This window comes from Ischnura elegans, chromosome 4 (assembly GCF_921293095.1).
Source record: "Ischnura elegans chromosome 4, ioIscEleg1.1, whole genome shotgun sequence".
In the NCBI taxonomy this organism is placed as follows: Eukaryota; Metazoa; Arthropoda; class Insecta; order Odonata; family Coenagrionidae; genus Ischnura; species Ischnura elegans.
This window is the reverse complement of record NC_060249.1, coordinates 59,487,333-59,512,621: the sequence shown is the minus strand read 5'-3', so window position 1 is coordinate 59,512,621 and position 25,289 is coordinate 59,487,333. Positions and strand designations below refer to the sequence as shown.

General features: G+C 38.3%; 1 protein-coding gene across 2 annotated transcripts; it reads right to left on the bottom strand.

The window, feature by feature from the left end:
- Positions 1–227: 227 nt before the first annotated feature.
- On the bottom strand, positions 228–22,456 carry LOC124157561 (EH domain-containing protein 3-like). Of its 2 annotated transcripts, XM_046532391.1 has the most exons (11): positions 22,056–22,456; positions 21,883–21,966; positions 21,560–21,723; positions 18,997–19,218; positions 11,187–11,288; positions 7,131–7,331; positions 6,889–6,997; positions 4,540–4,707; positions 2,709–2,862; positions 1,490–1,660; positions 228–771 (listed from the first exon to the last, which is right to left on the bottom strand). In XM_046532391.1, exons 1-11 carry the CDS (start codon positions 22,110–22,112, stop codon positions 527–529), a joined length of 1,677 nt encoding a protein of 558 aa, XP_046388347.1. In that variant the 5' UTR covers positions 22,113–22,456; the 3' UTR covers positions 228–526. The 2 variants fall into 2 exon arrangements, with proteins under 2 accessions (XP_046388347.1, XP_046388348.1); XM_046532392.1 differs by lacking the exon at positions 4,540–4,707.
- Positions 22,457–25,289: the final 2,833 nt, after the last annotated feature.

The window sequence follows — 25,289 nt, the reverse complement described above, 5'->3', positions numbered from 1 at the left end:
GGACCGAAAAACAACGTCATCAGAACAATGAGTGATATAATAAGAAATTGGCGACTATGGTTTTCTTACAGGCTTACTATGTATATTGGTTTTTCGAGGCAGAAAATTTTTTTAAATAGATAATTATAACTAGAAGTCATATTAACATTAAGAATACAAATATCTTTGCTTTTTAGATTTTTTATGAAATCAATACTGAAGGTGTTATGAAAATAATTCTATCATAGTACTGAACGCAAGTAATTGTCTTTATTTACATACCGATTATGGGAATTCACCACTTAACAGTATCTCACTCAATCAGAAACCAATGAACTGCCAATATTTGATTACTATTTTGACCAGTGTCTCAATGCATTAGCTGGTATGGCATCTCACTCAATCAGAAACCAATGAACTGCCAATCTTTGATTAGTATTTTGACCAGTGTCTCAATGCATTAGCTGGTATGGCATCAATATTCCTTTCCATTTGGAAGCCAGGTATGCCATTAGGAGATCCAAAAATCCATATGCACACACTAATATCACTTAAAATTTGTTTCAGGCTCCAAAAAGGCCGGATCACAGATGTCCCGTTTCGACGGAGGTACTAAGTGGCTGGGGAGTTCCTCAGGAATGTCGTGTCCGTCCAACTTGATTCCAATAAGATGCATGGCGAGGGCAAATTCATCCGAATCCAACATACCATCCTTATCGATATCTGACAACAACCAAATTTTAGTCAGGGCTGAATTAGGAAGTTTGGATTTCAGCATTTCCGACTTGGCAGCTGTGAAAAAAAAACATATTCCATATCAAGATCATCGCACAACCATTAAAATGACTGTTGTTCGAAAATTCCAATTTGAATTACTATTGGAATCGGAATCAAATTTTCACCTTGGTAAATACCCATTTTGGATTCTGATTCTTGACATAGAATCGAGGAATCAAATTGATCCATCTTTAATTACAACTTAAAGAGGAGAGAAGATTACTAAAAGTTGTGCCACATGAGCACACAACAAAAGAAGTTTGAACAACAATCACAGCTGAACAAGAGAATACATGTATCAGAAAAGTATAATTAGAACAATATCAGCATATAGGTGAATGACATCAAGGTAGAGGAGTGCAGGAACTTTAATCAGTTATAGCCCCTATCACTGACCTATTCACATAAATGAAAGAGAAAGGTTCCACCTTTAATCTTGAAACACAACATATTTTTAAATGATTTGAAAATATCAAAACCCATCATGCAGTGGAGAGAATAATTTTTTTTAAAGATGAAATTGAAAATTTCTTTCATTTTGATAGAATGGTTCCAATGCATCCCACCTAACACCAGTTTTAATGAACCGTACTTATCTCTTATGCATACTGAAATATCAACCATCATACAATATGAGAAATATGTATAAAAATCGAAGGAATACCATCACGACTAATTATCGATTTACCTTCTGCAACGTAATTCAATCAGCGTTACAAACTGAAACTCTTACCTGAACCCGAGACTTTTCCGTCAACAGGCCCGAGTGAGTTGAAAATTTTATCATATTTCTCTTTTTCTCTTGAGATAATCCATTCTGATTCTCCTGATCCAGCATCAGCTCCTTCCCCTCGGCCATGACCAAATGGAGTGGAGTTATCAGCAACAGAGTCAAAAGCACCTCCTGCACAGCAAGAATATGATGGGTACTTAGATTAAAAACATGGCCCAGATCAATAATACACTGCCAAGGTCATTCCAGTAATGATAAAATAAGAATTTGTATGCCCACAATTTATTTACGTTTTATTGTGGGCATACGATATCTTCTTTTATCATTAGATAAGTTCCACAACATCTCTCCTGAGAAAGTTGAGTTTAGTCCATTCCAATAAGGTGAAACAAAGACCAAGTCTTCACTGTTCACCCTTGCACCTCAGAATGGACAGTGGAGGAAAAAAGGATAGCATATGGACTGAAAAACAACTTCATCAGAACAATGTGTTTAAATATCTACAGCCTATCCTTCATTCTAAGAAGTCTCATAAAGTTAAGGAAAGAAATCTTCATACCAAAGTTATCGAAGAGCAGATAAAAAGTAAAAAATTATTAGTAGCATATACCTTGAAAGAGGGAATGTACCAACAAACCACTGATATGCTATGTCAAAAACATCATGCTTAATTCAGTTACCATACGTTTTATCCACTTAGACATTAAAAATGGTTAAGGGTGAAACGCTCCACATCTAGAGATTGTGATTAGTAAAAAGATATATGATTAATTTTGAACAGCTAAGCAAGGTGTTGGAAAGAAAATCAGTGGAACCCAAAGCTATTTGCCAGGTGAATCTGACTCATCTATTCATTATAAATGAACCTAAATTTTAAATATGTATTGCCAATACGTAGTATGTGCATACATATGTATGATCGAGATTAAGAGGAAGTTCTGACACAAAAAAATACTTTGTAACTGCATGCAGTAGATGAAAGCTTTACTGACTGGTTCTTTTTCAATGAACATCTGCTGGTTAAATTTACACCAGGCTTAAAAGCACTCTTCCAACTCTGTTACTTACCTCAATGAGATTACCTTCGATGTCTTCTAAGACCTCCTTTTTTACAATGAGAACACAAAATGAAGTCCCATAATATGAAGATCTTAAGAAAATCAGCGACACACACATGAAATAAGGATCAGTGAAGAAATCAGCATCTAAAGAAGCATACCTTTCATTTTGTCTTCCTCAGTATTAGCCTCGTCACCAGCGGGAATCACTGCCATTAGTTTAGCTATGTCATCAGACAACATTTTATCAACAGCTTCCAACATTTTTGGATTTAAATTTTGAAATTTTGAAAAATCTTTATGGATTAATATCTCCTGCAAAAAATATTAAGCATTCAAATTAAATTATTGTACACAAATCAGATTCACATTGACTCACAAATCAGTACATATTAAAATTTGATATGATTTAAATAACAACTCTCACATCAATAATACTATTAGGAATGGACAGATCCACGACCTTCTTCGGATCCGGATCAGATATAGTGAAACATCGGTTAGCGAATGCCTCTGATAACGAACAATTCAAATAACGACCAGCTTTCTGGAACGGATTGTGGTCGTTATCTAGGGTTCTACTGTACTTGATTTCAGGTGTTGGATCTTCAGATATTTTCGGATCCCGATGCAATTTTAATTGTGTGCCATAAAACAAAGTAATTACAAATTCAAGTTTCTTCTGGGAACATGCGATCAAAGGAATGCTATTCACATTTCGTATGCGTTTTAATATTTAAACTGATTAAAAATCATTTTTATAAACTTTCAAGTAATTTGACAGTACCAAATTTTCCTAACACAAGTTTCCAGACCTCCCCCCCAAATGCAAAAATCACTAAAGTCTTTCAGGAAAATAAGGATTGGATTGAAATGAGTTTTCAACAGATATTCTTTAAATCCACAAAAAATGATAGATGGGTTAAGACAAGCAACTAAATTAATTTTTTTCGAGCAAATAATTTAATAATAAAGCGCTGTTACAATTTTCTTAAAATGATGGTTTCATTCACCTTTTCCACGCTAAAATAATACAACTTAAACGACCAAGGCTTGCCCCCTCACCGCCATAGTTTTGATTCTGGATATGCCCTTGCACTCTTAATATCAATAAAAATGTTTCCACACAATGAAATACATTTTTATCAATACATTATTATATTTAATTTGAAAACTGTACCGACTGGAAAATGTTGAATAATTGTATAGTTTTGTAGCAACTAAAAAACTTTGTTTCAATAATTAGGAGCATAAAGAATCCTAAAAATGTTAGAAACGTGACGAATTTGGCCTAATCTTTTAAGTACCTCGTGCATATCATCCAATTGCTGAAATCTAGCGAGACATCTTTGGGTCCAGTAAGTGATTCACCTGGCATTATTTTCTCCAGAAGCAGAGAATGGAAGCAGGTAGGATGAAAAAGGTCAGTGGGGGAGATGAGATAGGGATGAAACAAGTTTACATTGTTCTTATGTAACTTAATACTTTCCTTCAAAGACAATGATTCATGGACTTTGTTGTCTCGGAAAGGAAATAAAATATCTGAGGCATGGGCTAATGGAGGGCTGAGTTTGTTTCTTTTTAATCATCAATTTTCCCTTAAAAATTTCCACGACTGAAAGTCTGTTGAATAACCCATACGAGGGATTTTAAACAAAATGGTTCATGAGTAGGACAAGCATCATAGTGCAATGTCACATGCGAAGAGAGGATTGGAACACTTTCCATTCTTTCTTACGGGACGCTGCATTCACTGAAGCACTAATTTAAAATTTAGTATCCAGATCCGATGTCTTAAGCAAAGCCTCCGAAGTATCAGGTGAAGGGCAATATTCACAGATATTTGGATCCAAGGCATCTGATCCGACTATCCCTAAATAGTATTGTTGGTTTCGATAAGTTAAAAGTACATGACAAATTAAAAGCTAAATTTTCCAAGATACATATTTCAAGACAATTAATTTACTTCTTAATTCAGTACTGCTGTACTACCTGCATCCTCTTTAGCTCTGGAAAATCACCTGGGGGAAGATCCTGGTGTTCCCGTTGAATTTTTTCATAGATAGCCCCTAAATTTTTAATCAGTTCTACTTTCTTAGATTCCTTCCCAAAAAAACGAGGATAATTGGTTTGAAGAGCAGCTATTATGTAGGCATGAACCTAGAAAATTGAAAACAATTATTTTTATCACAGGACTTCTGGTACAAATAGCTCCTATTATTCTTCTTATAGTTTATTCTATTTGACGAGTTGAGCTAATGTCGTAATGGGGCAATACTACCTACTTAGTTTTCAGGGGATATGGCTGCTGAAGGGAGAGTGAATCAAATACTCTTTGGGAGTTGACATACTCAGCTTTTATTGGTGTCCGCTCTTCAGGCCTTACACTTGTCCGGCGGGGCTTTGAAACTGGCGCGCATGGAGGTGGGAGTCTGGGGCAGGATTGATAAAAATCATGATTTTTTCAAAAAAATAATTTTTGTTGATTTTTTTTATTTAAATCAGATTTTATTGATTTAAATCGGATTTTATTGATTTAAATGAGATTTTTATGATTCTCCATTCATCAAAAATTCAGTTACTTGCAAAACTAACTATTTGGGCAGCATATTGGAGAATGATCGTTTGCAGAAACAATAAGAGGCAACATACTCTAAACTCAATACAACATTTAGTCAATCAGGGGAGAGAACCATGGAAATGCCAATGGTATCAAATTAAAAATTACCAGCATAATATAAAATTGCCATTGGAAGTATCAAATGTACTATATTCTGCGGTTCTAAAGCATATGAAGTTTAGAAAAATTCTGTAATTGCAACTTTGTATGGTGCCCACGCTTAGAAGTTAAATCAGAAAACAAATTTTTTTTCAACGGATACACTAGTATTCTAACCAAAGCCAATTTTTTAAATTTTCATGTTACATGCATTCCTACAGTATCATTTCTATTTAAGAGCCAACATTGTGCTGATAACTGTCGATTCATTGTCTTAATTAAGAAAAAAAAATCAAAATTATCCACTTACAGCTTCCTTTTCTTGACTCTTTAAAAATCAAGCATCTGATTAAAATCACCTGATTTTTTAAATAAAATCAAGTGATTTAAATCATGATTTTAATCATGATTAAAATCACTTGATTTAAATCAATCAACCCTGGTCTGGGGTATCAAACTTACTTACTGGCGGCGAGTAGGGAGAGGCGGATGCTGATGGTCGGGTTCCTAGTCGTACCCAGTTTGAGTTCCACACGAGTCGTCATTCGAGGACTACCACAGCTCCCATGTCAAGGTCCTGAATAGTCCCCGGAGGAAATCGCAGAGGTCCCCGAACGACGAACTCTTTCCGACCAAGCACTAACACACCGCACTCACTGCACTCAAAAATGCTCTATATATCTAGTTCCCTGGGTGCGGGTGGCAGGAAGGGGGTAGTAGCAGGAGAGGGGGAGCGGAACATGCTCTGCGTGGCGGAAAGGAACGGTGACGCTACTTTTCCCACCCAGGGGTGCGTGGGTCCAAGGAGCATTTCCGAGAATTTGGACCATGCACTAGGGTACTCTACCCCCCCTCCCGCTGCTACCCCCTTCCTGCCACCCTCACCCCCAGGAACTAGATATATAGGGCAGAATAATAATAAATAAGCATTACTTGGCTCCATGTCCACACTGTGCAAAAAGGGAGTCGTGTGCACATGGAGCCGACTTCTACTGCTTACGACTCCAATATGCACAGTGTGCGCGGAAGGAGTCGTTTGCAAAGGGGAGGGAGTCACGACTCACCAAATAAGACTCTCTCGCCTCATAGCTATATCTGCTGAGTCGCACATTTGAATTGACTCACTCGCACGGTGCCCATCACTAGTAATTACATTATATTTCAAGGGTAGGAATTTTTACCATGTCATAAGTCTCAACACTGGTCAAATATAAAATTTCCATAATTTATGAAATGCTAATTTATTATTATTTCTTTAACAGGAAAAGACATTTGTAGAAATCAAACCATAACGATTCCTTTCACAATAAAAGATATCAAACTATTTTCTTAGGAATGATTATATTTCTCCTCCATAACTTGGGATGGTTCATTTAAAACTACTAAAATGAGAGCATTGACTGATAATCACTTAAATATACAGCATAGCTAGTTAAATGATAAATGCTCATAAAAGGTCAAAAAACAAGGGTTACACTAATCTAAATTAAATCTAAAGTTCAGAAATAAGGACAAACCTCACCATATAGAGAGCTTAACTGAGTAACTTTCTCTGGAATTACTACATGGAGTAAACTGCCAGACAATAATGATCATTCAACTAAAATACCAATTCCACATACCTTTGCCAACCTTGCTCTCTTATACAGATCATTCACCTTTCGCATGGCTGCATTTTTCGGAAGAGATAGAAGGTCTCTAAAAAGGTCATTCTTCTCATCTTCAAACAACCTAAAAATATTATAGTATCCTAGTATGCCATTATTTTTGATTTTTCACATCAAGCATCAAATTAAAAACATCAACATTTTGCCTACGTAAAAAATAAAATGCCAAAAATAACAATGAATCAAATTACACAAACCTCCTATTAATATCATATCTAAGTGGCCGGTCCCAGAAAGAGCCAATATAAACTTGAGACATCTCCGGAGAGTTGAAAACTTTTCCAAGTGACCACATAAGACCTCCATAAACCCTCATCAATTCCTGATGATTAACCATATCAGCTTTGTTTAAAATTATCCTTATCTTGTCATCATGACCTCTGAGGGCTTCCAAAGATCTGAAATGAAATATTTTCACCATGCTGTTAGTCATGAAAGATCTTTAATTACTACAAAATATGGGGCAGGCAAATTTAAACAGAATCATCTATCCTCATGCTGTCCAGGCATCTATGTATTTCTCAAATACAGGTATGGAAAAAAGTAGTTGGCAGGTGGTAGTTGCACGGCTGACACAAACACTTGATGATTTCACCATATTTAATCCATATTATCAACACAATGCCACTTGTAAGACTGTAATATTGAGGACACAAAACACATGAACAAAAGTCAAACATGAACTCTTTACAGCGCTTAATTTAAAATTTCGTAAGTTCACTTTAAATTAAATTTAAAATTAATTTAAATTAATTAAATTTAAATTATCTTAATTTAAAATTTCGTAAGTTCACTTTAAATTACAAACAAAGGTAACCCAAAGAGCAACATTTTGTACACATGATGTCATTAGCGTGTGAAGATAGGGAGGGGTGAAGGATATAAGATCATTATGGGCAACAAAATACTTGCTCAACGATAGCCCTGTTTGAATGATTACTGAAATAGACTTTAAGAAAAGCTAAGCTTATAACAATTTAGATGGAAAATTTGAGTTTTTACTGGTGCACAGTCTGAAGGGGTAATTCTCGGGTTTCCCACAGGAGGTTGCAGGTACAATTGCAGAGAGGTTAGCAATTTGCAAGAATTGCAGAAGATGACGAATTCGAAATGTTGGGACCAGTTACCCCAAACCACAATTCATGGGAAACTCAAGAATTATTTTTTCTAACGTTAGCATATTCTCAGGCAACCTATCCCACAGTAAAGATAAAGAAAAAAAATTTAGAAGACGATATCAACTGGTGGAGGTTCAATTACTACATATGTATAATTTTTATTACAGTGGCAGGGACATGATTACAGATATTAATTGTGACAGTTAAAGGTATGTAACCCTTAGACTGGGTGAACATTTTTAAACGGGTTGCATGTGGAATGCAGGAAAAACATTTTTCAACGTTTGACAATTGCTTGACTACCTACACCAGTTTCCCAAAATTTTTACTGCAGCCCGCATGGAGCCCAAGGGTACTTTTCCCCCCTGTAGGGATCGCTAATGCAGCTTCACTCTCCCCGCCCATCCTTCACGACTTTTCTCCCGGCATTTTCTATCGCACCGCCCAAGTTTCCTTTCCACTCCACGCTGTTAATATGCCTACGACAAGTGCCCAAATGTTGGCCAATCTATTGGTAAGAAAGGAAGAAGGGTTGCCCCAGATTATAAGGGCTCACTCCTTGCGAGGCACTCGGCTAGGCTAGAGGGAAAAATATTTCTTGGTTTTCTCCCGCACAGACTGCTAGCTAAAATCATGTACCCCTGCAGTCAATGGGTCAAGTGTCCCACCCATTCGATGGCATAATGCACAGAAGTGCTTTTAACATAACCCTAAGTTACGAATCCGGCTTAACTTAAATTCGGGTTACCCTCAAGGGCAATGTACTATGCGAGAACAATTAAAAAATGCTATTTCCTACACCAGATCCTTTGAATCTCTTGGCAATGATCAAAAGCTCCTCTATGCAGACTCCTACTCCCTATTTTGCAACACAGCATATGCCTCCTTGCTAATCCATTCCCATGCAGTGCTTTTATCACAGGTATGTAAACTACCCAGTGTTATTTTTTTCGGAGGAACTGAAGATTTCGTACATTAAGTAAAACATTTATAGGTACATTGCAATTGCTCTCCAAAAAACCCTCGGACTACTGAGGTCGGACAGTAGTTTGGGGGAGGGTGCAAGGTTGCCAGGTAAGAAAGGGAAATGCCCACCTCATATGTACACAAAAGGTTTCCCTTAAGAAAGGAGCCAGAAGGGACGATGAGCATGAAGGGCCCTAGGAAGAACCCCTTGCTTCGGTAATTCGAAGAAAGGGCTTGTTTTGGTGGTTCAGGCTTCTTTCGGTGCTTCAAATGCATGTGAATACATTGTATGACTAAGCACGGGTGTGAGGTGCGTTAGGGGGACAGCGATTGGCTGCAAACTGGGCTGGCGCAGGGTTCTCCATTCCTCCAATTGAACTACCATCCGACAACTCTTCCTGGCTGGACTGTAAGCCCTTCTACCTGTCATTGGACAATTCTAGGCGGCCTGAATGTACAGAGGGGTGAACTCAATGCATCCAATACTTTGAGTACGATACAAGGCAGAGGGGGCCTCAGCAGCAGAGAGCGATTGAAAAACTTCTGCTATCCCGTCGACTGGATGCGCCCAATTACACAGCAACGGAGAGCTGGGGTGTGGGTAAGGGGTGGTTCATTCGCTTGAAGGTGCAGAGTGTACTCAATCTCAGGGGCATAGTAGTATCAGGTGGTTTATGGAAGTTAATCATGTCTGGGAAATGTAAATATTTAGGCCTTAATACCAAAATTAAAATTATAGACGAGTGCGAAAGGAGCTGGAAAGACTGATATCGGGAGGCGGTTTGGTGCCCAATCACTTACGTTGTTCCCAATATTAAAGAAAGGTAAAATTCATGCAGCAGTGAATGAACTAGGAACACCCAGCAGCCAAAGATATTTGTGGAAAGGGGAAAATCCGCAAACGGAATCTGCACTATTCAAGTAGTTTTGTCAAAAAGGTCTGCCGGACTTCCCATGTCAACGGTGAGATGTTAAAGATGAAGGCTGACTACATTTCCAAAGGGGAGAAATATCTTCAACCACCATATCATGCCGTATTTCAGTGAACCTTTCAGCCAATTTTCTCAACTGACTGATGTACTGGTTAAAAATTTGAAAACTTGACAAAACTGATATTTTCAGCATGAAGTATTTGCAAAATTATCCAAAAACTTCCACCACACACCAAACATATTGATTCCGACAAGTTACGCTGTTTATACAGCTTTCTTTGGCAATCAAAAAATAAAAGAACAGGACACACACCTAAACTGGGGGAATTCATATTTTATAAAATTGATAATCCCCCATTTCTTTCTTTAAATATGTTGATACTCAACTAGATTGTGCCTGATAATGACTATTTAGTTGTTAAACTTTGTTAATACTGAGGAAATAATATAAAAACTGTAAATACGAACGATTATGAGACTTCGGTGGGTTTATGCAACACTTCTGGATACCACAAGCCCTCTGTTTAGCGAGTAATTTCCAAGGGATTGTGAGCACATGTTAAACCAGACTTCTACTGTAGTAACTTATCAATTTTGATTAAATAATTACAATAAATTTTGCTTAAGTTGTTGATGCCTGCTCTTTTATCACAAATATTGTTTTTTTTAAACATGTGTCATTTCTTTAAATAATCTTTTGTTCACTTAAATTCAGTATCTAAAATTCCAGTATTTTTGAAGGCTGAGCAATAGCCATACTTTCATAGAATAGACATACCTATTCTAGACAACTAGTAGATAAAAAAAGCTATCATAATTAATAATATTTGCCAGAAGAGTTGACTTTGCTTTTTTAGTGCATGTGCATACAATCATTTTATCTATCCATCCACCAAAAAGCATAGCAGTTACACTTTTTTTCAAGATTCAGGTTCTTTTTGGCTAATTTCACTGGACCTATACAATAAGAGTCTCTATTTAAAAAAAGACATATTCTTGACATCTAGTAGGTATTTAATACACCCAAGACATTGAAAACATTTTCTAGACATATAGTGGATATGTACACATTTAAGATATCTAAGACATTTAAACATGCTCTAGATACCTAGATGATATTTCGCTGAAACAGCTGGTGCAACAAAATAATAATCAACATAAATAAATAACAGTAATCAATGAAACACTAAGGTATTCTATTAAAAAAATTAAAGGTATCATAAATGAAAACTTTCACCTTCTAAATTCATCAGATATATCCAACTTATGGGCATCAAACAGAAGAATGATTCTATCCACTCTCTCAGCAAACCACTCAGTCACACCAGCGAAATCGTACCTAAGGATGAGAATAAAATTTAGCAGGGAAACACAAGAATTCTAATAAAACTGATCAATAAAAAGAAGAGTAATTAACCTTTTCCCTACCGTACACGTATATATACGTGTGGACGTTTCCTGACCCGGGAGACCACGGGCGTATATATACGTGTGAGATTTTCCCAGTCAAGAAAACGAAACCCATATATATACGTTTTCGAGCTCTCCCCCTTTCAGGACGGTCGTGGGTTTAGGTCGCCTTTGTCTCGGGACCCAACGCTTCGGGGTTTAGGATTAACCCTCCGAATCCGGGAGCAGGTACCCAGACCCTTCGTCTTTTACAACCTCTCTCAGCGGTAAGGGACAGCGGTCATACAATTGTTCATAGAGTCAATTTTCGAAATAAATATTTGTTCATTTCTCAAGAAATATAAACTAAGAATTGAATTGTTTGTCTTTTGAGCAGCATTTACAATTTTTAAACGAAATTCTACGACAAATATTAACTTATATCTCGAGTTATGTATAAACTAGGGATGGGTCGAATAGTAGATTTCTCGAATTCGAATATCGAATTCGAATATTAAATCATTGCTCGAATATTCGAATACCTCGAATTTCGAATACCTCGAATTTCGAATACCTCGAATACTAAACGATGAATGTGAAAATGTTTGACTAGGTCGCCTACGCAGCAGGAAACCCAAGATTTTGGCGAGTAATTGTGATTGCCTTTAAAGGATTAAAACAGGAATTTAGCTGATTAATGGAATATTTTAATTTTATGTAAACAATAGGGTAGTTTCCTTCATTAAAGAAAACGAAAGGTATTGATTGTGATTCGTTACCCACCATTAGTGTATTCATAATACACAAATTATTTCGTTCTAGAAATACCGGTTTAGACTAATGGCAATGTTCAATTTTACCTCATTTGAAAAAGGCCAGATTGGCGCCTATGCGATGCCACTCCACGTGACATCACAGGGACCTAGTTTCTACTCGAGAGGATCGGTGTTTTACATCGTCTGAGGTTACCAATGCATGCATGAGGCACAGAGCTCAGGGAAACATGTCTTAATAATCACACAGTCTGTTTGATAAGGTATTAATAATCCTATTTAAGCCAAGCGCTACCACCTAGCATGGCACTCGGCTACCTGCTAGCATCCTGCGTCGTAATAGCGCTCAGAGCCTCGCCCCAAGGTCACCTCACTTGCGGCAGCGGGAACCAGAACGATGTCACGCGGAGTTTTTCCCTGCATTCATACTTACCCGTCGCGTTTTCGCGCGCTTGAAAATTTTCACTTTTAATTTAATCGCGAAAAATAGATATCGTCTTATAAAACTCTAAAAGCGTTAAATACGTACTTCAGGAGTATTAATATTGCGATTTAGGCAATAAAAAATAATAGGAAACCACCCTATTTGAGCATTACGCCTCCGTCGTATTTCTTCTTCTTCCCGGTATTTATTTTCCTGCGCAAAATGCTTAAATAAAGTCAGAAATATGTCGTGTTTGGTCTTATTCTTTTTTAAATTACGCGCACATTACTAATATTTCAATCCAATAAAGGTGTAATAACAATTGCCGAAAGTCTTTGTTAGACACCTTTCCGGCTAGTAGATGACTCATGCAGCAGTTGACCTCGAGAAAGGGGGAAATTCGAAGCAGGTAGGTAGAAAAAGGTCAGTGGGTGAGAAAAGGGGGTGGGTGCGAGACACGTTTTTATTTTCTCGCGTAACTTGATATTTTTTGAAGCTAAGGTTTTTGTAATACAATCCCTGCGCTAGCTGGGATCTTTTGTTTGATTTCGGAGAAGAGGAAATCGTCAAGAGTGGGTGAGGCGAACGCTGAATGGAGGGGGATAGCAGATCGTGGGAAATGCGCCAATGTCACTATCCCACGGCACTGAGTTCCTCCCTATGGTAGTTTCATCTCCTGGGGAAGATTCAAAATAAGTGCCTGTCATTATTAGCCACAAAGGACACACGTCAAACACCTCCTCTCATTTTATCAAAAGATGGATGCGGGAAAATGGTCAGTGGGAAGAAAGAGGGAAGGGTGAAACACGATTCTATTATTTTCCGGTAACTTGATATTTTTTTCAAAGCTGAGGTCTTCGTAATACGATCCCTGCACGAGCCGGGACCTTTCTTTTGTTTTCGGGGAAGAGGAAATCGTCTGAGGGGGTGAGGCGAACGCTGAATGGATGGGGATAGCGGATCGTGGGAAAAGCGCCAATGTTGCTATCCCACGGAACTGAGGTTCTCCTGATAGGGGACACCTGGGATTTTCGGATTTTTTTCATCCGATCAATTTCGGTTCCCCACGTCCAACTCTTTTCACCGCTTGAACCCGTGAATTTGATGTATTTCGTCAGCTTGCCTAAAACGGCGCTGCGTGCAGTAGACGACTAGAGTTCTCATTTTTCCGAGTCAACTACCAACGACGTGCGAGCGACAGTGTATGACGCGAAATTCAAAGTATTCGAGACGGTACCTTTGGCATAACTATTCGAGATCTCGAATATCGAATACTTTCTATTATTCGAGGTATTCGAGTATTCGCGGATACTATTCGCACATCTCTAGTATAAACATCAAAATGGAAATTGTTGCTGCGTTAAATGCTTTGATAATGGCCTTAGAACTTCATTTAAAATTTGACAATGCTCAGATAAAAATGAGGAATTATATTCAATGTCTGTAATTTACGTGCAAGCAACAATTATCCATTTGCTATATACATATAAGCAATACATAAGTTGACCGCGAACCAATGCCGCAGGTATGGTCGTAAACCCGGAAAGGAGGGAGCACAACTACTCTTGGAGTCTGAGATAATACGGAGTCCCACCGTGGAGGGGTCGAAAAAGGTTCAGCGAGACCCTTCTTAACGAATGCCCTCCAAAAATGCTCCGTACCACGAGAAAGAAGAGTCTCTTGGGGAGCGGTACAGCAGTCAAGCTAAGACGAAAACTCCGCGGTCTCGAAAGGGTTAAAGCTGCTATTGAGGTTTTTTTTGGCAACATTGCAAAAGATATCAAAATCAGTTCAACACATTATATGTACATATTAACCAACCAGGAAAATCGATTTTATATAAATTTATCAACAATAATAAATATTAACTGAAAAGGGAATATAAGTAAAAGAAATAAGATAAGACTGAAAATTCAAAAGCATGCCAGTTGATATACCACTTCCATAGAAAAATATTTGCAAAATAAAATTAATGAACATTATCGTTCACATAAAATATCCAAGCAGCATACACCATGCAATGTTAAATGAACAGGATCAAGGAAAATAAACTTGATTTTTTCAGTTAGAAAGCACAAGCAAAAGCAGGTTAAGTGAGCATTGACATCATGAAAGACAAAATATCACACAGAAATCACCATTTATAACTATGACGCTGAATTAAAGCATGAAAGTATATCAACAGATAATATCTCATAATAATCTCAAAGTACAAATTTAAAAATAAAAAGGCACAAAATCTATTTACTTATTATTATTGCAAGTAGCAGTACAAAAGATAACACTACCCACACAGCACAAAATATCCATTGGATAATAATAATAATAATAATGTTTTATTTGTCCAGAGATCTAGTAGTACAAGGGATACACTGATATAGGACACGTCAGGTTAAAGAATATATATACAATAATACAAAAAATACAATGATGCAAGATATGTCAAAACATTGTTTAAAAATTCATCCATAGAATAATACATTTTTAGTTTCATAATGTCCACCACATATCCATATCCATGAGAGATGGCTAATACAATGGATATCCATGGCTGTATATCCAATAGAGTACAACAATGAACATCCAATGGATATCCATGGCTAGATATCCATTGGAGACCCATGGTTGGATATCCAAATGGACATCTGAGGCTGGATATATCCATCAGAGTACACTTATGAATATTAATTAGACTTTCTATGATAGATATATTATTGAAATTACACCTTAAGCGTAAAAGGGTAGTTTCCTTCATCAAAGAAAACGAAAGGCATTGATTGTGATTCGTTACACACCATCAGTGTATTCATAATATACAAATTATTTGGTTTTAGAAATACGTCCGTTTAGACGAATGGCAAGGGTCAATTTTATCCTCATTTGAAAAAGGCCAGATTGTCACCCATGCGATGCCACTCCACGTGACGTCACAGGGACCTAGTTTCTATACGAGTAGATAGGAGTTTTACATCATCTGAGGTTACTAATGCATGCATGAGGCACAGAGCTCAGGGAAACATCTCTTAATAATCACCTATTAAAACTGGCTAAGTTTGGAAAGTTTTCTTCGTTTGATAAGGTATAAATAATCCTTATTTAAGCCATGCACTACCAGCTAGCACGGTGCTCTGCTACCTGCTAGCATCCTGCGTCGTATCAGCGCTCAGAGCCTCAACCCAAGGTCACCTCACTTGCATCGGGAACCAGAACAACGTCACACAGGAGTTTTCCCGGCATTCATACTTAGCCGTCGCGTTTTCGTGCGCTTGAAAATTTTCACTTTTCATTTAATCGCGAAAAATAGATATCGTCATTTAAAAATCTAAAAGCGTGAAATCTTTCGATTTGGGCAATAAAAAAATAATAGTAAACCACCCTATTGTAGTACATATAAACGTAAAAATTGATGTCTATACCTTTCTGCATTAAAAATGTAGAATATTATATTTTAATTTCATCAGCAGTTTCGTAAAGTTAGAAATTTAATCTGCAAATTAGGATTTAGTTCATATTTTCCACACAGGCATGTTGCGGATTGCGTGATAAAAGAAAACTGTGTAACAATTTTAATTGACAATGTGAGTGATCATTGGTTTTACTGACGAATACTTTTGATAAAATTTTCTCGGGTCTGGCACTGGGTTAGGTTGCTTAAGGCCTTACCCAAAAAATATTTTATCAATTAGTCACGTAAAGGTGGACAACAATTCTACCTGAAGACGCGAGTAAGCAATGGGAGTCATAAATGTAATAGTGAACGGTGGTGATCGGTTGTAAGCGCCGTTGCTTCCGATTTTTCTTCATGATGACTTATCCAGGACAACTGTGTTTCTGATTAATGTGTTACTATGATTTGTAAAGTAAAGGTGCACATTTAAATCGATTTATTCCCCGAGGCCGATCATACATACTTAGGGCAATAATGAACGAGGTGAGTAATTTTTTATACTCTTATTGAATTTCCTTTTTAACGAGAAATATAAGAATTTTACGTTTATATCCTTGTGGCTAGAGGGTCCAATTGAAAACGATTTATTTTCGCATGATTTTGCGCGTACAGATTGTAAAATATGTTGTTAATGTTCATTAACATCCTAGACAAAAAAATGAAAGCATTTTAAGCTATTTTTAAAAGCATTTAAAAATTAACAGTAATGTCTTGAAACAATGAATAAGTCTACCTTAAATGTTTTTTTTTCCCCCTCGACCCTTAACACGTCTTTCCGTGGCATCTAAAATGTTTTCATGCATATTCACTTAAATGATATTTGCCGAGTCAGTTACATGCTTTATTATTTGTTTCAGGAAGACCAGGAATCTGGCATAGAAAAATTAATATAACTATATAATTCGAGGTCTTTTTACTGTAAATGTGATTATAGTTAAATAAATTTAATTTTGGCATGCAATCGTTGTTTCATTCATCATTTATTTCTCTTGAAATTTCTAAAATCTTGGTATGTTAAATTTATGCAAGATTCTTTTACCTTAATCACTGCTTGACATGTTTAACTATTTATTGTAAATGTGGATACATTAAATTACAGTGGCTGAACAAAGAATATTTTAAGGCATCATTAACTCGAATGTACTTTCCGTTGTGTAGTGCAGGTGCACGCCAGTGTAGATATTTGATGGATCCACTCAGTTTCCTGTAGGAGACATGGAGATTTTTGTTGGGCATCCCCTAGAATTTCCACAAAATCTGGATATCACTTACAATTCAGGAGGATTTATAATATGAATATGCAGTGAATAATTATTGTGGAAATCCACTTTCCACAATATTTAATCACTGCATATTCTACTTATACTGGATAAATGTAGTGAATGTCCAAAGAATTCTTGATAGATATCCAGTGGATGTCTAACGTATATCCATAGTACTGTAACAACACAAGGTCGCTGGGTGGTTGCGAGAGCGAGGGCACGTGCGGTAAATAAGGGTTTGTAAAAGACGGAACCCATGCGCGATAGAGTTTACCTGGCCAAGACCGGCGTGAGCGAGGCGGCGGAGAGGAAGTCAGCTGAGCGACCGGCGAAGAGAGGGGAAGGGAGAAGAGAGTGAGGCGACGGAGGGGAAGGGAGAAGAGAGTGAGGCGACGAAGGGGAAGGGAGAAGAGAGTGAGGCGACGGAGGGGAAGGGAGAAGAGAGTGAGGCGACGGAGGGGAAGGGAGAAGAGAGTGAGGCGACGAAGGGGAAGTCAGCTGAGAAGGCACGGGAAAAGAGGGGAAGGAGAGACCGGTTGCCGCAACGAAGGGAGAGGAGTTCTGGCGCTCTCTCGATCACTGACTGCCCAGCAGTAAGGAAGTCGCCGGCATGCTATGCCGGTGGCCAGACAGACAGGCGGCAAGACGACCGGGCAGTACCAGTAGCCAACTTCACGGTTCCTCCGGAGACCTCAGCCGGGGTCACCTCACCTGTGACCGACGTCCCGGTGCCTCCCAAACTCCAGCCAATACCATCGGACCTTCCGGCCTACGTTGGTAAACTCTATCGCACTAGGTCATTGAAAATTGATTACAGAATTGGGGTGGGTTGGGGTGAAGCATGGGTTTTCCATCCTTTTAATTTTTGTTGGGTCACAATGACACTTTGCTTATGTTTCCGTGCTTTAGCTCTCGTACTCTACCCGCAACCGAGCTCAGCCCATGATTTGGTTAGTTTTGTTCAATGAGGGGATTCTTTGTGGCATTGTTTCTTTTTGTTGTTACGTATAATATCTATTGGATCAATAAATGGTTATGCTAAAACTTAAGAGTCTTTGTGCATCCGCTCCTATACCTGCCACGTGTTTCAAAGAGAACCTATTTCACGGCCCACCGCCGGCTACGCTAGCCCGGCATATTAGTTTGTAGTTTATTGTACCAGAGGGAAGGTGCCCGTACGGTTACAGTACATATGTCCAGATGGAGGACAATTGGATATCCATTGAATCCACATGTCATCATGATATCTAATGGATATACATGTGGATGTCATGGTTACTAACATGGATATCCAGTGGATGTCCAATGGATATCTTTGTGCTTTGTGGGATAATGTCATTGAATTAATGTCTTTCAATGAATACCTTGGAATTTCTGAGTCTCAAAATTATAACCTAGCTACACTCACTCTACATGGCTACTATATTCCAAAAATGCAAAGGATTCCAATTATCACACCTAATAAAAACAATAATTCATGTTAAAATAGTTCTTGGAGTGTAGGTCAACGTATGTTATGCAAAAAAGTTTTAGCCAACGTTTCTGTTTATTTTAAACTATCATCAGGGCTTAACTTTGTACATGTTTAAATGAGAAATATTTTAACATGAATTAAACGAGGTCAAGACAAGGAAAAAAAATAAATAAAAAAATAAAACAATAATTCACATAATGATCTGATAAAGCTATAGGGGGCTCATTACAGGATATGAAGGGAAAATGTAACAATATAACACAAAATACAAACCCACCCTCGATCCACACGCTGCTTTTCACCCGATAATACACCAGGTGTGTCCACAATTGAGATGTTACGAAGAACAGGTGAATCCAGGCAGGAACCCTGGAATCTATTCAGGAAGGTATTTCCAAACCGAGATAAAGGCTTAAATGGAAGCTTTGGGTCCATAACTAAGGCATTTCCAGGTATTATATCCCTCTGTCTCTCATCACGGTTCATCACCACGGTGAATCTACATAGAGGAGTTTATGCCTGTTAGGTTAATATGTAAAACACTCATTCCCAAACTCTAAATAACAACTTTTATCACAAAGACTTGAGTTAAATACCACAGATTGTTACCATAAGAAGTCTACAGAAGACATTTGTATGATATTAATTATGATTTGAAACAGAATAAGGTAAATAGAAAATTTTAATGAACTTAAACTTATTTACTATAATTGAAATGATGATCAGAAAACTGTAAGGAAATTGAATTTTATGCATCTAATATGAGTATATAAATCAAATATTAGATCAAAGAATAGAGCAAAATCTAATTTGAATTGAGATTGAATAGTTCTTATAACAAATATTCTTCAAGTAAAAATGAAAAATAAGGAGCAAAGCATTGCTAACTATGTTATTTGAGTATACTCATGTGTTGGTCACATTGTGCCAATTGCAGTATCTTGGTAATTATTTTATTTATGATTTGCAATTATTTTCTTCTTATCGACTAGGATGGGTTATGTATTTAGGAGTCCAATCGCCATTAAAATTATTTGGTAAAACATTGTATGTGTCCTTGTTGCGACTATGACATAAAAGGTTATGGGCCCGGGCATAGTTTCCATACACTGTGCAACGGGGAAACAAAAAAAAAAATATATATATATATAAATGCCATGATAGGCCACAAAAAAAACATAGGCACAAATAAAAGAGAACTCACACTTTAGTTTCAAATTTTCGACCCCTTTGTGTCTTCGTCGGGAAGGAGACAAGGAGAGACTGAGGAGGAGGACAGAGGATGCCCAAAGGCTGAGGGGATTAGGATAAGATAGTGGTAGGGAGAGGGTGGGGAATGGGGGATGGGAAAGAGGAGAAGGCTATACAGATCAGTGGGCCCTGTTAAGACCAGGCGGGTTGAAAGCTTGGTATAGCCATATGGAAGACTGCTCAAGAGTTTTCAACTCTAGTGGTGAAGCGGAGGGTGGGAGAGAGGCAAGTATTTCTATGTGAAAGCAATCATCAAATTCTTAATTGTGGGAAACGGCGTGGGTAGAGAAAGGAAGCGAAGTAGATTGGGAAGTGGGTTTACAAGAAGCTCGATGGTTGTTAATCCGTAGATTGAGTGAGGTGGTGGCTAAACCAATGTAGAAGGCGGGGCAGGAATTGCATAAAAGGATATAAATTACATTACTAGTTGTACAGGTGGGGGACGGAGTGGAAGGAAGCGGAAAAGTAAGAAATTTGTTAGGAAGTGACTGGGTAATGAGGATAGCACACGTTTTGCACCGAGGTCGTTGGCAAGGGATAGGTAAAGAGCTAGTACGGGTGGTGAACCTTGAGAGTGGTTTAGTCGTTTTGAGAATGGAAGATAGATATGGCGGCCGACGGAAGGATGAAGATGGACAGCTAGAGAGGATTTTTCCAGTAGTGACGTTGTTAGAAAGAATCGGAAAAAGGCTTTTGATGATTCTGTTCAAAGCCTGTACGCCCGGGAAGTATGTGGTGGAAAGGGAGAGATATGTGGGTTGTTCTTGGTATGAATTTTGGGTTTGTAAGTATTGTGTAGGATTTTCTTACGTAGAAGGTTCTCAGGATATCCTCTACGAAGAAGTGAGTGGTGAAGATTATTAAGAAAAATGTCCAAGGATTCGGGATTATTGCAAATTCTGTGGCCTCTTACTGAGAGAGAGTAAGGAAGGGATTGTTTAGTATTTGAGGGGTGACAGCTGTTGAAGTGAAGATATTGTTGTTTGTTAGTAGGTTTAATGTGGACTGAAGTGATGAAACTTTTATTTTCTAGGGAAATGGTAACGTCGAGAAATGTTATTCGGGAGGGGGAGTGGTTAGAAGTAAAGGATAGTTCGGAGAATTCATTGAGTGCTGAAATGAGAGAGCTCAGTGAGTCTTCTCCATGAGGCCAGAGAATAGGTGTTTTGTGTTATGCATTTGTCTGCTAGGTTAAGGAATATTTTTTCTTTGCTTCACAAAGTGTTTGACAAAGGGAAATTTATTTGAGTATATTTAAGATTTGATCACAATTGCAGTACCTTAGGTAATTATTTTATCTTTTATTTGCCATTGCATTCTTCATATTGATTAGGATGAGTTAATATATGTATCTAGTGGTCTGGTCGCAATTAAAATTACATGGTAAATCATAATATCTGCGTCGTTCTTGTGCATATAAAATAATAAAAAAACTAACCACTTTTCTTCCACCAACTATCTTCCCACAGGCAACGGAAAATGTACTTCATGTTAAATTTTAGACAATATAAAGACAACAAAACAACGTCTCCGATGACAGCCGAAAAGCTAGGGGAACACATAAAGAAATTAACTTGAGCGTGACATACTTATCGGTAGTCGGCTCTGGCCCGATACGTAACCCTGGAAAATCATTTCCAAGTAGATATCTAATGAAGGTGGTTTTTCCAGTAGAATACTGCCCCATGAGCAAAATCATGGGTTTAGCATCAAAATCTGCATCATCCAAACGCGTCGAGTGAAAGTCATGGAACTGAAAAAGATGACAGAAAAAAATCAAAGACGCAGATAGCAACGAGTAGCAAAATTGCTGATCCACAATGCTCACCAAAAATAACTATGCCGAAACACCAAGACGCACATGTTACGTTGGAAGTAAAATGCATGCATCATAAATGGTTTTTGTACTCACTTGATAATGCTCCTCCAAAGGCTTAAGTTTAGTCTTGTACATAAGCTTAAGTTGTTTCTCCACATTCTCATGAGTAATAGGAGACTGTTAAAAAATTCAATATAGTTGGTAACACAGCGAATGAAATTAATTATATCTACAGTAATACATGTAATACAGACAGACATACGCACCGACAGATAATATTGAAAAACAGCTTTCAAATTTTTAAACTTCTGCAGGGCGACCATGATTCCCAAAGATGATGAGCTTGTAGCAATATCTTCCACTAATCGAAGCGTATTTGAATGTCACAGGTTGTTCACGGCCGTCGTCCTTTTCCCGCACTCAGCTTTCATTTATTATGACACACCTTTTCTCTCATTCCTCTCGTTTCCATTACTCTTCGTGAACCTTGTCCCTATTCACTATCGGTCTTCGTCTTTTCAGTTTACATCAGGAGATCCCCAATTCAATACTATCTTCATCCATATCTCATGCATTCGATCAAAATACGGCCACATCTGCCGGTTCGAATATTACCGTGGGGAATCGTCAGGTTGGCGGGTCCGCCTCTACCACCCACCGCGCATTTGAATCAATTTAAGTGGGATTACAGAAGTCGCCACTCGCGTCGCTGACGAACAAATTGGTCCAAGTTTTACGGGGAAATGAGGTATAATTAGGGGTATTAACCAAAATTTATAAATTGTTGATGTGATCTATTAAATTCATTACTAATCCTCACAGTTACAAGCATTATATACCAAATTATTGGAACAAAATGGATCGCATTTGGACAATGGAGCGCTGCGGACATTTTTGAAAACCGATTTAAATGCGACCGAAGTGACCACAGAAAGCAGCCTTCAAAGGGATGGCATTGGGACTCCTCCAGACAGTCCCCTTGTATACAGGCATCAGGATCATAGAGGGATAGAGGTTATCCCTCTATGATCAGGACGATCAGGACTGAATCTCGGTGCGCTTCCGCTCGTCATTTGCGGAAATTACAGGTCGCCACCTCGCGTCGCCGCTTCGCACAGTGGGTCCCAAATCGAAAAAAGCCCGGCCAAAGTCAATGTGCCCGCTGTTATAATTTTGTACATATTTCATGAAAAGATTTACTTCCACATTTTTTGCTCGGTTAATTCTGAATCCTTAACTATTTTTTTATGAATTTGCAATAACTTTAATGTTATTTCACATTTAATTTGAGCAATTAATCAATTTTTTCAAAAAAGCCAATGAAATTTAAGACTATTATAAATACTTCATCTTACAAAACTAAATTAGATAATTAGAAACATATATTCAATGTATTCTATTGCTTCTTTTTGGACATGTATAGGTCAGGACTCTCAGGTTTGTTAAATAAACATTGCTAATTATGCATTTCATTGATCAATTTTCCCTTTTCCTTCCCATCTTGAAGTATCCCAAGTCAAACTTGAATCGTGTTTAATTTTCTTCAATTTTTTAGGTTAAATCATATTCCATTTTGCAATTCCTTAATCTTGCATTACCTAGAATGATGGACTGAAGATATATCTTCAGTCCATCATTCTAGGCTATTGTTGGCTTCATTTAAGGTGGTTTTAAGTACTAATATTTAAATAAATACTAAAATTAATATTTCGGCGTCGCTGGTGGTCACAATGACCCTCATGCATGTGCGCTACGCGTCCACCCCCACTGCCCGTCTGCCTTCGCAGACGCGCGTAATATATCTCCCTCCACAGCCTGTCTCACGCGGAAATAAAAGAATCGGCTGGACTCGTCGTTAGTTGGTTTGTTTGGACCTCAGTGAAGGACTGGGCCCGGAACTATGTGCCATGTCAAAGGAATAAGGTGACAAGGCATTTTAACTCCCCAATTATAATTAGTGATTTCCCTACTCCCCAATCACTATAATTAGTGATTTCCCTACCCCCAGCCACAGATTCGAGCTTGTACACATTGGGACCTGGTGGACCCCCTGGCATACTGCGGTGGCTTCCAATATTGCCTTACCTTGGCAGACTGATACACCCGTTTACGGGTTTATCAATTGACCGGAAGCTATTTCCCCATTTCGGATTTCTTGGCCGACACAGTAGCCAAAACATTCTTTCGAGAATGGATTTCACGTTTTGGCACGCTCCACCGAATCACAATGGATCAAACCCGCCAGTTCGAGAGCCTCCTCTGGAAGCTGGCCGACCTCTCAGGAGCCACACATCTAAGGACAACCGACTACCATCCTTCGGCCAAGGGGTTAGTGGAGCGTCTTCATTGCCAACTGAAGGCAGCCATGCACTGCAACGAATCCTAAAGGCCATTTTACATGGGGCATGGAATTGTGCAGGTTAGAGCTGCATTAATTTCTAAAATGGCGTGGAATTGCGCAAATGCATGAACGAAATTAGAACGGGATATTTTGCCATCTCACATCCACGCATGTGTTCTAGCAATTCACCACTTTACACGACACAATTTTGATTGCACCTTTGCACGTACGTCAGATTGCTCAATTCCGTGTAAAACGGCCTTAAGGATAGACAGATCTCTTGGGCCCCCACTCAGCCTTTAAGGAAGATCTTGGGGCTACCTCTGCAGAGTTGGTGTACGGAGAACCACTGAGACATCCCTGGCGAGCTTATATAGCCATCAACTGCCCTCACAATGGAGGAACAGTCCAGTTACGTGATGCAGCTGCGGCGGCACATGTCTCAATTGAGCCCCTGGCCACCATTCCATCATGGTGAAAGAGCATTTTTGTATTTTAAACCTTGGCTGCCTCCACTTCTGTCTTTGTTAGTGTGTCTGGGAGGTGTATGGCACGTAAAAGATCCTGTCAATCCCTTCCGGACTTTTTTCACTGGACCATGAGGACCCCCTCTGAGGGATGGATTTGCAGAATTTTGGATAATCTGGTGAAATTATTTCATCGACCACAATAAAATAAAAAAACAAATATAATATTAAGTTTGCCATAATTTTAATTTGATACCAAATGCCAAGGAAATCTGTTGATATTTATTCGCATCGGTTAAAATTCTTCCATGCATCAAACATCTCACATAGTCACCAGGGTACAGATTGTAAGGGAAGGACAGGGGAGTACCTCAAGGGAATGGTATGCCACAGCTAATGAGTAAGAAAGGGACTAGTTTGGTTAAGAAGGGATGGTTGCCAGCCTTCTCATTCTTGAAAGATTGAGACCAAGGAGATATGGGCCACATAGAGCAGGGAAAAAGAGATGGTTCAATATTCTTGGACATATTTTCCACAATCACTAGTACACTTGCTCATCTTTGTTTCCACATCTGTAGGGTTAAAGCACCTTAGCACCGCTGGTCAAGTCATAGAAGAATGCACCCTATGTGCCTCATGCCTGTAAAACCTTTTAGGAATTAGCAGGGCACTAGCTGATGTAAGCAAACCTC